This window comes from Phlebotomus papatasi, chromosome 2, assembly GCF_024763615.1.
Source record: "Phlebotomus papatasi isolate M1 chromosome 2, Ppap_2.1, whole genome shotgun sequence".
NCBI lineage: Eukaryota > Metazoa > Arthropoda > Insecta > Diptera > Psychodidae > Phlebotomus > Phlebotomus papatasi.
Genome location: NC_077223.1, coordinates 25,645,516 through 25,662,139, shown reverse-complemented (window position 1 = coordinate 25,662,139; position 16,624 = coordinate 25,645,516). Strand labels below are relative to the sequence as shown.

Here is a 16,624-nt window from a genome sequence, read left to right as displayed (position 1 = left end):
ATGAAAATTATATTTGACGAAGATATTTAATATTTTCTATATATTGAAAATTATATTTAAAAGAAAAAAGAAAAATGAATGTGTGCATGAATTTCTTCAATTTTTCCAAAATATTCTTTTACAATAAATGTTTTTAATAGGTCATTAGTTTCAGGAGAATTTCTTTGAAAAAGTAAATTTAAAAAAAAATGTTGTTTCCTCAATCAAAAGTCAAATTGAGTGTTTTTAATGGATATTTCAATGTCCTTTTAATTCAAGTTTCTCTCAACTAAAAGAAAAATTGATTACAGAAAAAAATAGATGAAGAAACTGTAAATACCTTTTTGCAAAAAGAAATCAATTAATGACGTCTATAAACGCTAAAAATTACTCTTTCTGAAAAAAAAACAGATAATAAATAAAATAAGTAATTGCAGAGAATCGAGTGTGTTGTGAAACTAAAGAAGAAAATAAAATCATGCAAATGAAATCATTTATGAAAAGTGACTTTTATTGTTTAAAATTCATTAAATACTCTAACTAAAAAAAAACTTTTTAGGATTATTGAAAAAGCATCGCGAGATCACGACTTTTTTTTATTAATCTTTTGGATATGTTTTAAAAAGACAGTTTGATCCCAGGTTAAATCATTTCTAGGAGAATCGTAGTTTACATTAAAATTTAATAAGCCTGATTAATTTTTTTTTCACAAATTAACCAAAGAAAAATTTCTTTTTTTTTCTCTGAACTCATCTATCGATTTTTCAAACTCGAATGTGGAATTGTAGATACCCTATTATCGGCTTCAGACTGGAGGCTTAATTCCAGATACCAAATGCCTCAAAAATCTTAATAGCAAACAATTTTGTTAATTTTTCAAAATCTAATGGCTAATTTGTCATTAATATTCAATACAAAGTAACAATTTCCTATAAAATCTTGCCTGATAAAGCATTAGAAGATTTAAGCCATATGGCTAAGCTTCAGGTCTGACCAATTAAAACAAATTTAGGGTCGTTCCAAAGGTCTTGGAACCAAGCTTGGAACCTTTGACAAGTTCTAAACAAATTTCAGTTGTTTTTAAAGACTAGGAAAAAAGCTGTAGAGTTGAAACAACTCTATCGCCGAGTTGAATTAACTTGAAGAATATCGATGTAATTGTTACTCTTTTTCGTTGTAAATTTTAGTAAATAGAGTTGAAACAACTCTTCATACAAGTTGAATTAATTCGTCGGATATCAATATAATTATTACTCTTTTTCAATGTGAAATTTCATCTCGACTGAAGTATATGCTTAAGTGTTTTCGTTTTAAGAATATACTTCAGTCAAGAAGATTATCGTGTGACAAAGTTCATATGGACATAAATTAGAAATATACCTAACAGTGTTTCTTGAAGACAAGTGCGGAACCAGGGGAATTTCAGATCAAAAAAAATTAATAAAGGAGGAAATGATAAAATAAAAAAAATATATTTGCAAAATTTAACCATTTTGGGATTTGAAAGAGTTAATTTTACTCTAGAAAAGATTTTTTTTTAACTCTTGAAACGGGTTATTTTAACTCTTAAAACGAGAGTTACTTTCAGTCCTTAAAAGAGTTATTTACGCTCTTTTGTCATGTAAATTTTAGGACAAAAAAATTAAAACAACACTTACGAATATTAGGGGAGACTGGGGCAAAACTTGTCAAAACGCATATTTAATTCTTTCACGAGCTCTGAGAAAACTTAAACGTTTTATAATGAGCATATTCTTATAGAAAATTTACTCCTCTACAACATTGCAGAAGACTATTTTCCTCTATCTCGAAAGAAATGTAATTTTCGAATCATTTTCTAAAAGTCGGTTTTGTGGAGATTCTCAAAATTGCTGGGGCAAATTTTGTCAGTCTTCGGATAATTTGTGACATTTTACTCTCGCAAACGTTAAAAATATCAAATAGATATATTTTTATAGGAAATTTATTCCTTTACAACTTTGTCGCAGATAATTTTTCTCTATCTTAACGAGAAATGTGCTTAAATTGAGCTAATTAGTATTGATATTTTCTGTAAGCCAAATATTCCAAAAATAGGGCTCAAAATTTCATTATTTTTTATTTTACATAATCCTTCCTCGAATCCCTTGAAACTTTGTAAGTTTAAGAAGATTCATGAAGGCTATCTATTATAAAAATTTCAAGCCTCAGTCTCTTTTATTTTAGAATATAGTGTATATTGAAATTTTCGTTTTGACAAAGATTTGCCCCAGTCTCCCCTACACCTAAATAGAAGTAAAATCAACTCTAAAATTTAGTTAATCAAAAATCACAATAAAAAAGAGTTAATTCAACATCGATTCAAGTTTTACTCAATTATTTTTCTGAGTGATCCAATTATTATTTATTTTTTAAAATTGAATTGTGCATACTCTGATAAAAATCGCTCGTAAAAGTTTTGTAAAATCTCGTTGCCCCATATAGAAAAATAACGAGATGTTTGGCTACCCCTGTCGCCATAAGGATTTTTGTAAAATCTTTTAATTTTCAACAAGATATCTTGTTGATACCGGATACTGCACATATTTTACTAATAATATACAAAATCTTGTAAAAGTTTTGTCAGTATTCTTTTTTTTTTATTCACCGAAAAATGACGATTTTGTAGTCGGAAATGGTCTCTGAAGTCCTATTTAACCATTTCCTGCAGACAGCATACCGGCGTGTAATTGCTATATATAGCAAAAAGCATGAAAATCGTGATTATTATATCCATCAAATTTATAAACAATTTGACAGAAAATATTCCAAGACCATTTTGAGAGAAAGGGATAAAAATGAAAGAGAAAACGATATATTTTGCAACGCCATCTATTGAGAAATTCCCATGAAAACCAGATGTTGCGAAAACTTTTACAAGAATTTTGTTAATGTTGTTGAAAATGAAAAGATTTTACGAGAATCCCTATGGCGACAGGGGTAGCCAAACATCTTGTTACTTTTCCATATAAATTGACTTATTTTACAAATTTTTTACGAGATTTACGAAATATTTTTTTCAGAGTAGGGAAGATAGGGTAATTCAGAATCACGTCTATTTTGGAATTGTGCGATTTTCTCTTTGTTGATCAAACAGAAAAAGGAAATCACGAACAAGTTCAAGATTTTCATTCAAGAGGAAGCTTTTTTATTCATTTTGTCATCTAAAATTGTGAGGAAACCTCACAGTTCCAAATTAGACTTGATTCCAAATTATCCCCCCCCCCCTTACTCTATTTTGATTAATTTTGGTAACTGTTAACAATAATTTCTAAGTTTCAGAATCTGGTATGCCCTAGAATTATAGAGTATTATGAATTCAAAGAAAGTGAACTTCATTAAATAACAGTCCGAATAGCGTATAGTGAGTGATTGGGTTAAAAATTGCGAAATATTACTGTTGTGGCGGTGTAAAACAGATGGCGAGAAAAATACACGAAAATGCGTAAAAAATTGGAAAAGAATAAAAATACTCCGTGGAGTTCGAGCAGTAAAAAGTGTTTAACTCTTTCGCGTCTTTAAGGTAATGTCATGACTCGGGGAAAAAAGCTTTTTTTGGGTATTTACATTAATTGAAATCTATCTGTTCGTGCACGACATCATAATAGAAGGATGTAAGATTCTTGGCTCATTTTCTCAAGACTCCAGTTAGATTTCAATTAATGTAAATAGCCAAAAAGAAACTTTTTTCCCCGGGTCATATATGACCCTAAAGACGCGAAAGAGTTAAACAATAATATAAAATGTCCCGGATTGGTAAGTATTTGTGTAAAAACAAGTGTAAAAATTAGAATTTATAGCTAATGAAAAAATTGTGCTGCGTATTTTTAAATACAGTAGACTCTCTCAAATTCGGGCATATGGAACCGAAATGTCAGCCGAATTAGACAGAAATTCGGGCGACAAAGTTCTTGAAATGCAACGATTTTTTATTCATGTGCATATTAGATATTGAGTTTACACACTCATATATAACGTAAATTGTTTGAAAATCCCTCAATAATGCAAAATCACATCAAAACTAAGACAAACCATGCCAAATTTGAGCATATTTGATTCATTTGATAATCATAATCAAACTTGAAAAATGACCACAAACTTTTATCAAATGTTACCGCTGCCCGAATTAAAAAGTAGCCCAATCTTAAAAGAGCCGAATTAGCGAGAGTCTACTGTAGTTACTAAGGTAAAGTGCCCTCGAGTCAACCGGTTCCTCGACTCTACCGGTGGGTCAATATTTGAATGTTTGATGGTGAATTTCTATAAAATTGTCACTGATTCGTATTTATTTATGGAATAATTGACCTATTAATGTTAGATCATACGCCAAATATTAGTGCAAATATAAATAAATTGAATAAATAATTGTACCGGTCGAATTGAGGAACGGGTCGACTTGAGGGCATTTTACCTTATTTAGTAGAAATAGAGAAAATTATATCTTAGCTTTAATTAAAACAAAATACTTTTATCTAAGAACTTTTTACCCTGGATTTTTCTGAGTGTTTTAACGGATTTCTTTTGAAATTTTGTAAGATGTATTCAAGTGTAAAGGGCGTAAAAACTTTAGTGTGATTTGACATAGTATTCTCCGGGGTAAATTTTTGTTTATCGTGTTTTTGGTAATATTCTGAGTGAAAATGGATATTTTACCAGTGAAAGATGTTTGGTATAGGAGGATTCAGAGATGTTACCTTCCTGCAGAATATTTTTCTAACAAATTACGTCCAGGAAGTTGGATAATTTGTCGTTTGTCGGATGGAAGTGAGGTTATATCTCGTGCTTTTCTTCATTCTCGGCGGATGTTCTCCCGGAATCTTGTTTATCTGGATCAGAGTGTGGTAAAAAAGGCCAGTGACACAGATTCCCAACTCCAGGTAATTCATTATGAATCTCTGAGAAATGTAAGAGACTTTCAGAGCATAGCAATAGAAGTTTGTGTAAGCGATATTAGCTGTCCGGAAGTCTCCAATAGAGCTTCTTTGGGGAGAATCTTGAGAAAGATCCTACGACTTTTTACCTTCTCTGTGGATTGTGTTATACTCCTGGAGGATATAACTTCCCTTCCCATTGTCTCAATCAGAGTGACATCGACCAGGGAAGGAGGAATCGGGTCAGTCAGTGAAATGACTTCCTTGAGAATTACAAACATTATCTTTAGGAGTACCCAGGGTATAAGGGAGGATGTGTTTGTGGGATATTCAGAGATTGAGGAAACAATGAGTGATATTTTGATGAGGAATCAGGAATATCTTAGAGATTCCGGTCAGAAATTCCCCCCTCCAAATGAAATACTTTTAGTGGGATCTTCCGGAGTTGGGAAAACCAGTCTTATTCATCATTTGGCCAGGAAATTCCATTGCAACTTGTTTCCACTCGAGTCTAATGACTTTCAAGGACAGTATCCTGGAGAGTCTGAAAAGTTGTTGGAGAAATTCTCCCGGAACATAACAGAATTGAGTAAAGGTCAGGAAGATTACCTCTCACTGGTCGTTATTGAGGATATTGACGTACTTTGTCCGAAGGATTCTTCATCTGGAGAGCGTAATACTGAAAAGCTTGGAACATCTCTTATAAACTTCCTGGAAAGGATATCTGGAGCTAAGGGGGTCCTTGTTGTAGCCACAGCGAAGGATGTGACTAATTTGAGTGGATCTGCGAGGAGAAAAGGTCGTCTGGAAGTGGAAATCTTCATCAGGAATCCTAATAAAAAGCAAAGGGAGGTGATTTCAGGGAGTTTTCTGGACTCTCAAATGAGTAATACAGAACTTCCTTCCTGGATAGCTGAGAGGACGTCGGGATTTGTAGCTGGAGATCTCAAGATGCTGATTGAGAGAGCGATTGAGAAGAATAAGAATGGGAACCTGAAGGAATCTCTCCAGACTCAATTGAAATCAATGAGATTGTCCAATGTCAAGTCCAGCAATCTTCTCGTAGAATCTGACTCTGTAGATTTTGAGAATTTGGGAGGATTGGATGGTCTCAAAAAGACCATTGAGGTGGCAATTGTGGCGCCCCTGAAAGATCCTACTGCCTTTGACAGAATGGGTCTTGATAAAACCAAAGGAATCCTCTTATACGGGCCTCCAGGATGTGCCAAGACCACAATTGTCCGTGCTTTAGCCAAGAAAACCCACATGCCACTTCTTGCAGTATCTCCAGCACAAGTATACTCCCCCTACGTTGGAGACTCCGAGCGTTTTCTAACCAAGGTCTTCCATGAAGCCAGGATGTGTACTCCATCGATTCTCTTCATTGACGAACTGGATGCTCTAGTGGGATGCCGTCAGCGTGGCTCCAGCAGCGACGTCCAGTCGAGAATCCTAGCAGTTCTTCTGACAGCTCTCGATGGCATCAGTCGTCAGATCGATGGGGCTCCGGAAGGAAATGTTCTAGTTGTTGCTGCAACTAATCGCCCAGATGTCATTGATGAGGCCCTGATGCGTCCAGGAAGATTTGATAAACTGATCCACGTGCCTCCTCCTCTGAACCGGAAAGACAGGCTGGAAATTTTGCAGAAGTTGACTGAAAAAATGCCTCTAAAGGAAGTTAATCTTGAAGTTCTTGCTGAATCTACGGGAAATTTTTCAGGGGCTGATCTGAAAAGCCTCTGTCGAGAGGCAGCTCTCCAGAGACTTACAGTAGACATTTCTGCGGAATTCTTAACCCAGGCGGATTTTTTAAAAGCCCTGGATGAGATGAGACCTTCTCTGACGGACGCTCAAATAGCTTGGTACAGAGATTTCGAGGGAAAGAAACAGATAAACGGATGAAAGCAAGGATGAAAGTCCATTTATTCCTGATAAAAATATGTTTCCAGAGAGAATCGTCACAGGATTTTTAAATCAAGAAGGCCAAGCAAATAAAGCAAAAAGAGTAAGAAATTCAAGTTGGAGGATCTCAAGGATATTATCGGACTTAGAGTAAATCCAGAAAGAAAAGGAGAAAATGATTAAATATAAAATTTATGAAATGAAAGCTTAAAAAAATAGTGAAATCGCAGTAAGAAGTTTAAGTGAAAATAAAATAATCATATTAAAAATTGTGCAGAGGATAATAAAGACAAAGTGATATTAATGAATGAAATAGGATCGATGTGATGAAGCTCCCCAAGGAATTGAAAGACAAAAGGAATCAATTAACACTTCACTGCTGACCCAAACAATAGAGGTAGGATGAATTTATGGAGCAGGAAGGTAGATACCATTGTCATTATCTTTAACTCTTTCGTCTCTTTTGGGACTCTCGTACCCAAAGCAGCATATGAATGTTCTGTGAAAAATAATGTTTTTTAATTATTTAGAACTGACAAAAATCCTATTCTTGTGGATGATTACAAACTATAAGGATGTCCAAATGTAAGATATTTTTTGTAGGACCTCAATTAATTCCTGAGCATATATATTTTTAATTAAAAATTGTGAAATTGGCTTGCAACATATGCAGCGGTCCGGAAAGAGTTAACCATTTTGTCCTCTACTAATCCCTCTCTAAACACTTAGCACAAACAGCTGAAAAATTCACTATTTCATTCATAAAATATTTACTTTATTCCTAAAATACTAACAAAGGATTACTGCTAATGCACTTGGTAGAATTTATATTAATTATCATCAATTTAGTTAGAGATCTAGCTATTGAAATTTCTTTTTAGCAGTAATTCTTTCATAATCACAGCTATTGCAATGATATCACACGCTTTGTCACCTGTGATCGATCATATATTGACAGGGTAGATGTTTTGAATTATCTACCCTTTATCTCTGTCACAAATCGTTACTTTATCGTACAATACGTTACAATGATACGGTGTCGCCCAAAAAAGAATGGCACAATGGACGGTGTCGCCAGAATCTTGAAAGGGGCGAAATTATACGGCGGATAATGTGTGGAATAATTTCCCAAAACACGGAAAATTTCCTTTGCATCCAGCAAGCGCGGGTGCAATCGTGGTAGTGGTAGTAGTAGCTGTAATGCCTTTAAGAATTCGGGATTTTGGCTTTTAGGATATTGGCTTTCAAGATTTTGACCGAGTACATTTTGATAGTAGAAACTAATCCAGGAAAATGCTAGAATCTACATGTTCATGTTTAGAATTTACTATCAGCCGGATGGTATTAATTTTTACTATTCGTGTTTTAGAATGTATAATCCATGGAAAAAATTAAATTGTTTTCTAATTGTATTAACTTTTGATCATGGGTTGTGAACTTGCCCCCTTTCGGGTCGTATCATCTAGCGCGAAAATCCTGTTTAACTCTTTAAGGACGAGAAGCTTTCCGCTGAGCGAAATTCAACGAAATCAATTTTCCCTCGATATTTTAGCCTAAATAAGAGATTTACGGTTAAAAATAAATTTTCCCATCGCTAGGAGTCCTGGAAAACTATGGGTCATATATGACCCAATCGTCCTTAAAGGTAAAAAAGCACAACATTTTCCAGACGACTAGTTTACTCATTTGCTCTGTTATTTTTGAAAGATAAATAACTTGAATGTATTTGTAATAATAAAAAAAAATATTTAAAGTGCGAGTAAAAATTAAAACGATCAAAAATTAATTTTAAAAAATCTCATTCAATTTTTGGTCTCAAAGACTCTTGAAAACTTGTGCACAAAAGCAATAATTTTTATGAAAAAAGTATTATTATTTCATTTTTAATTTTTATGATATTCATCGAAACAAATTTCGCATACTGGTAAGGTAACACAGAGATAATTGGTCTTATAATCCTTTTTTCTGATAGCACCATGTGCACCTCAGTTTTCTTCGAAACATGTTTGATGGCAATGGGTAGGTGCAATGTTGTTTGTCTCTGGGAATTTAAGACGTACAGTTGCACATTGTTGTGGATCCGGGAGTTCTTCCGGAGTTGATGCGTTCTCAATGAAGACTTCAAAGTCCACTTCATCCACGTCTTATTCCAAATATATTATGTCGCTTTCGTTCAGGACAAGGTTGTCGGCATCATCACTATCTTCCGGGTATAATATGTGGATGATTTCGGGTTCATTGATCATGAATTTTTTTTTCCATTTTTGAAGTCATGTACAAGAGTAAAGTTATGAGAATGAAGGTGGCCGAAATAGGGCACCAAAGCTGTGTCTATATTTTTAAATAAATTAAATAAAGACGGCAAACTCTTTAAAAGGTTCCAAGCAACACTCTTTCAGAAGAAAGAATAAAAAAAAATCAATTTGTATTTAAAATATTAATATTTCAAACTTGAGACTTTGACGGTTGCATGCAACTATGCCGAAATTTGGCACACTTACCCTACCCGAAAGTGAATTAGAATCAATCTTAGTTTATCAATCTTATTTTAAAACGTAAACACAGCTCCTAGAGCGCGAATTTTTCAACATTTTGGTTCAAGGGGGTCAAGTATAGATTTATTAAAAAGGTCTTGGAATCCCTAGCAAGTCTGATCCGTTTTTAAAATAAATATTGAATTGGAGTAAATCGAGTAAATAGCTATGACGTTTTTAAGAATTCTGGATTTTGGCTTCCGAGGTTTTCACCTTTTCGTAATTTTGACATTCTGGATTTTTACCAGGACCCCCACTTTGTGAATGAATTTTGAAATTGATAGTATTTGGTTTCAATGCCGTTCAAAGAAATCATGGCATGTACAGCGATCTTTAAACTGAAACTAGAGATTATTCCAATTCCCAAAGGACATGAATTTCTAAATAACAAATAAATTAAGTGTTTTTTTTTAATAATGTGTTTAAATAATTGTTCCTAACGGCCTGTACACACTAAGAGAAATTTTTTTTAAAAAAATTGCTTTTTAAAGAAAATTTCCCCTATCCTTGTAGGCAGAAACATCAGATTTTTTTTAAAAAAGGAAATTTTTGACGAAAATTGCTTTTAGTGTATAAACACCATAATACTTAAATCCTATTTTTTAATTTTTTTTAAAAACCTTACTTATTATTAATTTCAAACGAGAAACTTATATGGATACACCTTAAGCTTGAAGCTTACAATAGAAAGAAGTTGATTTTTTATACTTAAATATTTATAAATTGGTTGTTCTTTGGTTGCAGAATACTTAACCCTCTAACGGTGTTTTCTTTAATATCCAAAAAAAGTAGTTAAATAATTTTGTCTAGGGTAATTAATGGTCCACTGAACTCAAAAATACCATCCATTCTTCATTATCTCTTTCCGTTTGGGCGCCAGGTGAGAAAAGGTAAAGACCGCCTCCAGGCGGTCATATCCGTTTAAGGCATAAAAAGACTGAAATATTTTAATTGAAAAAAAGTGAACAAAAAGTAAAATAAATGAATTTAAACGTTTTTTATGGATGAATGTTGTATGATTATCTAAGAAATGATAATTTTTAAGAAAAAACGTTAATAATTTTTATAATTAGACGTTAATGAAGCTCAAGGTGTTTCAATAAGACTGATTTTTACCGAATAGGTCACAGATCAGCTATGAAAACGTCACCTTCTTGTATAATTTGAAGGTCTTTTGAAATACATTGCTCATCTTCTGGTTTTATTTCACGATCTGGAGCATTAAAGGACGAATTAGGGAACTCATCATCACTGTTGAATTCTGCTTCTTTATCAATTTCGCTTAATTCGCAGAAGTCGACCATTTTACTCATTCTGGACAGTCTTCGTGTAATCTCAATTGTTTTCCACGATTAATATCTTGAAAAATAATAATATATCGTCGGTTCCGAAGAAGACTATTGTAAGTCCAAAATGTAAACTTTACAGGAAAGAGGTTTAAAGTTTGACAGCTAAAATTTATTTTCATTAATTTCACTGCCATTAGTATATTTTCAGCTTTTGAAACTATTTCATCATACTTACGCATTGAATATCTTCTAGTTAACACTACTTTTAAATTAATTATAGCAAAATTGTGGGGAAAAAACTCAATAATTAGGCACGCTGATTTTAAGTTTTTTTCTTGTAACTTTTGCAGGAATATCTTAATCAACATAAAATTTTATGGGGATATAGATCTAAGGTTTCTGCATCCAATGATACCATCTTTTTATACTATTGTAAGTAGACTTACAATAGTCTTCTTCGGAACCGACGATATTTTACCAGAATAGCCAAAACAAATAAATTAAAAAATTGGTAATTTTTGAAAATTTTACCTTTAAACGGATAAGACCGCCCACAGGCGGTCTTCCTTTTTTTCTTCTAAAACTCTTACTTTTAGTTTTCTCACATTTATCAACAGAAATATACAAACTAGAATAACATATCTTTCAGGAAATAAGATTCTTTCTACAATTAGATTACTTTAAAACAATCTATTTTGCATTTGAAAACGAAAAATGTTGCGAACGACATTTTGTTGTTTTTTCTCTGACCTGTCACACAAAACTAAAGATGGTAAGCAAACGAAAGGTCAAAATGAGTTCAGCTTTAGAAAATAAGTTAGTAAGACTATAACTGAGGACACTGTAGATATTTCAACTTCAAATAAGTAATATTATCGCAGTAAATGCGATTTATAGAATGACCGCCTGGAGGCGGTCTTACCCGTTAGAGGGTTAAACTACTGAACTCGTGATCGTGGTTATATTCCTATAAATTCTTAGATGGATTAATAACTTTATTAAACTCGATCTAGAGAGAGACAAATAATACAAAATTGGAATTACTTTTGGAGTATAGTATCTAACTTGTTCAGTGAAGTAAAGAGATTAAGATTAGTATTCTTTAGTTTTATGTATATCTTTTTCCATTATTCCTAATTTACACACAAGTATGTGAAATTCTTTAAATAAACCGATATACAGGGAGAATACAGGAGAAGATTTGCCATATCATTCAGAAAAGCGTTTTAATCCAAAATGTGATAAAAGTCATCAAATGCGCTAAATAGAACCTAGAGAGACAACTAAGCCCCAAAGCAATAAAATTCCCTGACAAATGGCATTGTAAATGAATGAAAGGGTGAAGTGAAAGCCATGCGATAAAGTTCCTTCATCCTTATCACTTGGTGACTTGGTCACTTAAATGATACTACATGCATTATCAGTGTTAATGCTTTTCAGTCCCCATTGAGAAACACTATGGTATTTGGGGGACCGAGGGGTCAGTGGTGGAGTGAAGTGTGAAGTGTTACGATATGGAACGAAAAACAGTGTAGTCCATTTAGTTGATCATCGTCATTCCCACCAAGTGGATGTCCATCGTGTGTAAGCAATATTATCCCAAAGAGATCACTTTTCATCACATCCCGCGCTATAAATTGTGAAACATACTTCTTTTTTAATTGCCCATGTGTTTATAAGTGGGTGAGGGCGCAAAAAAGATTGGCCCGAATAGTGCTAAAAATAGAGAAATTGTATAGTGTTTGTTGTATTAGAGGAGAGAGAAAAAAAAATTCCTGGGACAGAGGAGGAGCCCTCCAATGATAAGTGATATCGAGCAATGTGTGGGTCGATAGATTTCAGCAACCCTCGCGGCCCATATTTGCGCAATCAGTATTAATTGATACGGTGACTATACGGTGACATTCTGCGTGAGAATATTGGACAGAATGACGATTGTGTGAATCCCAACGGAAATTTTGATAGAATCAAAAATGTCCAAATTATTCCAACTGCTTCTTCTTCTGGTAGTCGCAACAGCGATAGTGAGAGGGCAGGAAGTGCAGTCGCCGCTAGAGATTAGGGAGAATGATGACAGTGGTGAAATTCGCGAGATGAGCGTCAGAAGGCACGAAAGAAGTGAGTTAAATTCTTCTTACATTCCTCTTCCCCATCCACATGACACTTCCTCTTGCAGATAGTGCCTTTGACTTCCACTACAGCACATCACCATTCAGTATTGTATTCACTGAAGATCCCAATTTCAAGTTCATCTACTTCAACTATACGCGCATTGATGGCAATTCCACGGAATTTGGCAATCATTTTGTGGTATTTGATCCTGGAAAAAAATCGTGAGTAACACAATTTTTTTCCAAGTGATAAGAAGACCTACTTTATTTGCCCATTTTATGATGAGGACAGTTTTTTTTGGTTAAACACATAACATCTTCATAAATTATGCTCCAAATGTTCCATTCTAAACAGTTTATGTTTTTTTTTTCGAGTTAGAGGCTCAGTGTCAGAGGTTAGATAAATATAAAAATCAATGCTAAATGTGCATAGATCACAGAATTTGCCAATATATTTTTTAATGATAAAAAAAAGCATTACTAATTGTCTAATATTCGTCAGTAGTTTGATATTCATAATGAGCTGACTGAACTGGAAAATCTCTTGAGTCTGCGCGATTTTGATAGCCTCCTCCGGCTCCGTCAGCACTTCTTTTATTTCATTTTAAACAAGCATGATTTTCAAAGTGGCCACAGGATGTTAATCATAAAGAAAGTTCATTATAATTCAGGTTTTGCTATTTTTTTCAATTAGAATATTCGATATTTGATATCAAGATCATGGTGAAGTTGAAAATACTTTGCGGAATGCTTGAATTCGTGAGTTATTGGGGGAAATATAATTCTCATGAAATCGAGTATTTTTCAATGAAGAGGTATTCTTAAGTATTCTTATGTCTACTGGTTAATTCCCGATTTAAATCCATTCATAAAAAAATGTAAAACCTGCTCAAAGTCGTAAAAAATGTAAGGAAGACTGGGACGGGGCACAATTAGTCAGGGGTACAATTAGACAACGGGATGTATAGTTTTCCTTAGAAAGACTATTAAGCAAACTAGGGTAAGTGTGTCAAATTCCGGCCAGCTTGCAATTCCGGCCCCCTTTTTTGTTCCCAGAATTTCCATGAATTTTTAGTTTTTACATACTTTAGAGATTATACAATGCAAAGAATAACAAAAAAATGTAGCTTCGACAAACAAGATGACGTGAAAAAAGCATTGGAAGAATTCCCGAAGGGCAAGGAACTATAAGAATGAAGGTGGCCGAAATAGGGCACCAAAGCTATGTCTACATTTTTATTCATTTTAAAATGTATTAAGAATGATTTTTAGAGTAAATAAAGACGATAAACTGTCTACAAGGTTCTAAGCAACACTCCTTAAGAAGAAGGAATAAAAAAAATCAATATCTATTAGAGATATTAGGGGAAAGTACTCTCCATTCGAACGTTCATGCCTTCGAATAATATGAATTTTCTTTTAGTTTTCCTAAGAGACTTACACATTTCTATTAAATATTAGTTGGCTTATCATCAATTGTTGAAAATTCCGTGATAATTTAGTGTAAATTTCTTACGAAAAACACAAGAAATTCACATTATTCGAAGGTATGAACGTTCGAAGGGAGAGCACTTTCCCCTACATTTCAAACTTGAGGCTTTGGCGCTTACATGCAACTATGCCGAGATTTGGCACACTTACCCTACTATTTATTTAGAATTCTCTCTTTATTGAAATATTTATCACTCTGATTCAAATATGTTTTTTACAAAAATTATAGGCACCGAAAAAATTTATTTACTGGCTAAATACTTCGATTTATTATTGGTTTACAATTATTTAGAACCGTTTTGAAACTATTTGAACTAGATTAGGACTCATAGACCTTTTAAATAAATCGGAACAAATCCTAATCGATAGGTAAAAGCGTTCTCTAGAGCTTATTAATCGCATATTCTGAAAAAAGTAAGAGGAAGTACAAGGTAATTGATAATACAGGCAATACAGGGATGACAGAGATGTAATATGAATTGTGCAATTCGTATTACATCGACAAATAAATAGATTAATCATTCCCCGATGTTGTTACTTGGACATTTTGGTAAAACCGGTCAGTAAAAATTAAATCAGTATGTGAAAAGTAAAACGAAAATCAGAAATTGTTGAATTGTAAAAGGAATACATCCCGTCTGACACAGGGTAAGGGGGACCCAGCCTTGAGCTATTAATTAACACCCAGCTTTATACACTATTTTAGCCCTCATAAGGCAAGATCCGAGTGGTAGGCACAAATTAAGGACTGAATCTTGCCACGTATATCAATGGCGATGGAATGAAACTGTCAATTTCACATCCTGATTTCACCTTCAAATTTTATATAAATTATAGAAGCTACAAAGATAGAAGAAAAGACTTTAGAAAAGCAAAAATTATTCTGAAAAAAATTGTCTTCCAAGAAATATCCCCGAAAGGAAATAAAAACACGTATTTCAAGGTTGGAAATTTGTTTATAGTTACCACGACACTTTTCTCTACACGAAACGCACTTACGCACATTTACTATTATTAAAAAAAAAACACTAAAAACACTGAGAATCTTTGTGATAATTTTAAAAACAAATGAAATGTTATGGAAAATATTCCATCTTGTCACTGACAGCCGAGCAACACGGCCGGTAACATAATTTTCGTAGTTCCGCTGCTCACCACCATGAACGCAAAACAGTGTCCTTGTCCTCCACATATATTTAGTAAGGGGTATTTTATATGGGAGCTTCTTAAAAGTAAGGTATGAAAGATAGGGGTTAATTGAGGCTATAATCTACGCTTAATTGGTCTTTAAAATATAAAAAATTATATAAAATATTTAAAATATTAAAAAATAAAAAATTATTTATTTTTTAAAATATTAAAATACATATTTTGTGGAATCTATTGAGTGATTTATGAATCGATTCAAATTAGTTGAGTACCTGTAAACGGTAGATGATGCGAAAGTACTTTTGAGGTATAGCATCTAAGTCACGAGTTCGAGCATTTCGCAAAGCCTGGAACGCTTTGCCACCCCTTTTTTTTTAAATTTTTAGCATGAAATACAAATTTCTGAAACTTCAACATGATTATTCCAAATTAATTATTGAATTTAATGTTTTAAATTTTACTGTTTTAGGATTTCCACTTCATTTCCATGAGGATTAGAAATCTTATGTATATGTACCCTAAATAAGCTCTTTTTAACCATTCCTGTTTTCGCATATAAACATTTTAGATGTAAAACTTCATTAAAATTTGGGAAGACTTAGATAAGCGGTCTTCAGACTAGAGGTTTAGCCAACACTCAGAAAAGAGCTCTATAGAAACAGCTCTTAATTTAGCTCTTGAAACAAGAACGGGCATTTATGTGTTCAGTTAAAGACTAGTTTACTTGATGGAAAGCATTTATTTTAAAGTATGCTTTGACTTAAGTACGAGCAGTCTTTGGATTTTCATAGCTGGAAAAAATAGTCTCTGAAAGAATTTTAAGTACTGAGCGGGTCTTGAAGCAAAGCATAACGAGTTTTGGTTTTAGTATCAAATTTTATTTGCTGTATCGCAACTAAATCGACGTACGATAACAATGAAAAAAGCAGTTTATTTTCACGTTATTTATTGAAATACAACCTAAATTAATCTGAAATTTTTCACATTCCCTTAACTATTTTTCTTCTAAACTCTAAACAAAATTGATTAATTTTTATCTAATTCGAGACTCACATTTGGGAAGATTTTTTTCCGTCTGACAATCGCTGAGTAAGATACCCGACATGTTTTCATTTTTTTTTTTGACGGAACCACCTCGAGAAAATCTTTTAATTTTTTCACTATAAAAGTTTTCAAAATAAAAAATCACTGTTCCACAACACTCCAGAGACTCGAGCGAGCTTGTGAGGCACTATATTTTATTTTTCAGAAAAAATATTTTCCTATTTTTCGAGCAATTA

General features: G+C 33.2%; 2 protein-coding genes across 2 annotated transcripts in view; both read left to right on the top strand.

Moving 5' to 3' along the window:
- The first annotated feature begins 4,562 nt into the window (after positions 1 to 4,562).
- On the top strand, positions 4,563 to 7,083 carry LOC129803202 (ribosome biogenesis protein SPATA5L1). The gene has a single exon (XM_055849615.1). It carries the CDS (start codon positions 4,638 to 4,640, stop codon positions 6,768 to 6,770), a length of 2,133 nt encoding a protein of 710 aa, XP_055705590.1. The 5' UTR covers positions 4,563 to 4,637; the 3' UTR covers positions 6,771 to 7,083.
- A 56-nt stretch (positions 7,084 to 7,139) lies between these two features.
- The window catches only part of LOC129803185 (phosphatidylinositol phosphatase PTPRQ), a 36,693-nt gene continuing 27,208 nt past the window's right edge, over positions 7,140 to 16,624 (top strand). The window contains exons 1-3 of the mRNA XM_055849574.1: positions 7,140 to 7,167; positions 12,604 to 12,711; positions 12,770 to 12,926. Coding sequence (XP_055705549.1) covers positions 12,687 to 12,711; positions 12,770 to 12,926 — 182 coding nt within the window. The 5' untranslated portion in view covers positions 7,140 to 7,167; positions 12,604 to 12,686. The remainder of the gene's footprint in view (positions 7,168 to 12,603; positions 12,712 to 12,769; positions 12,927 to 16,624) is intronic.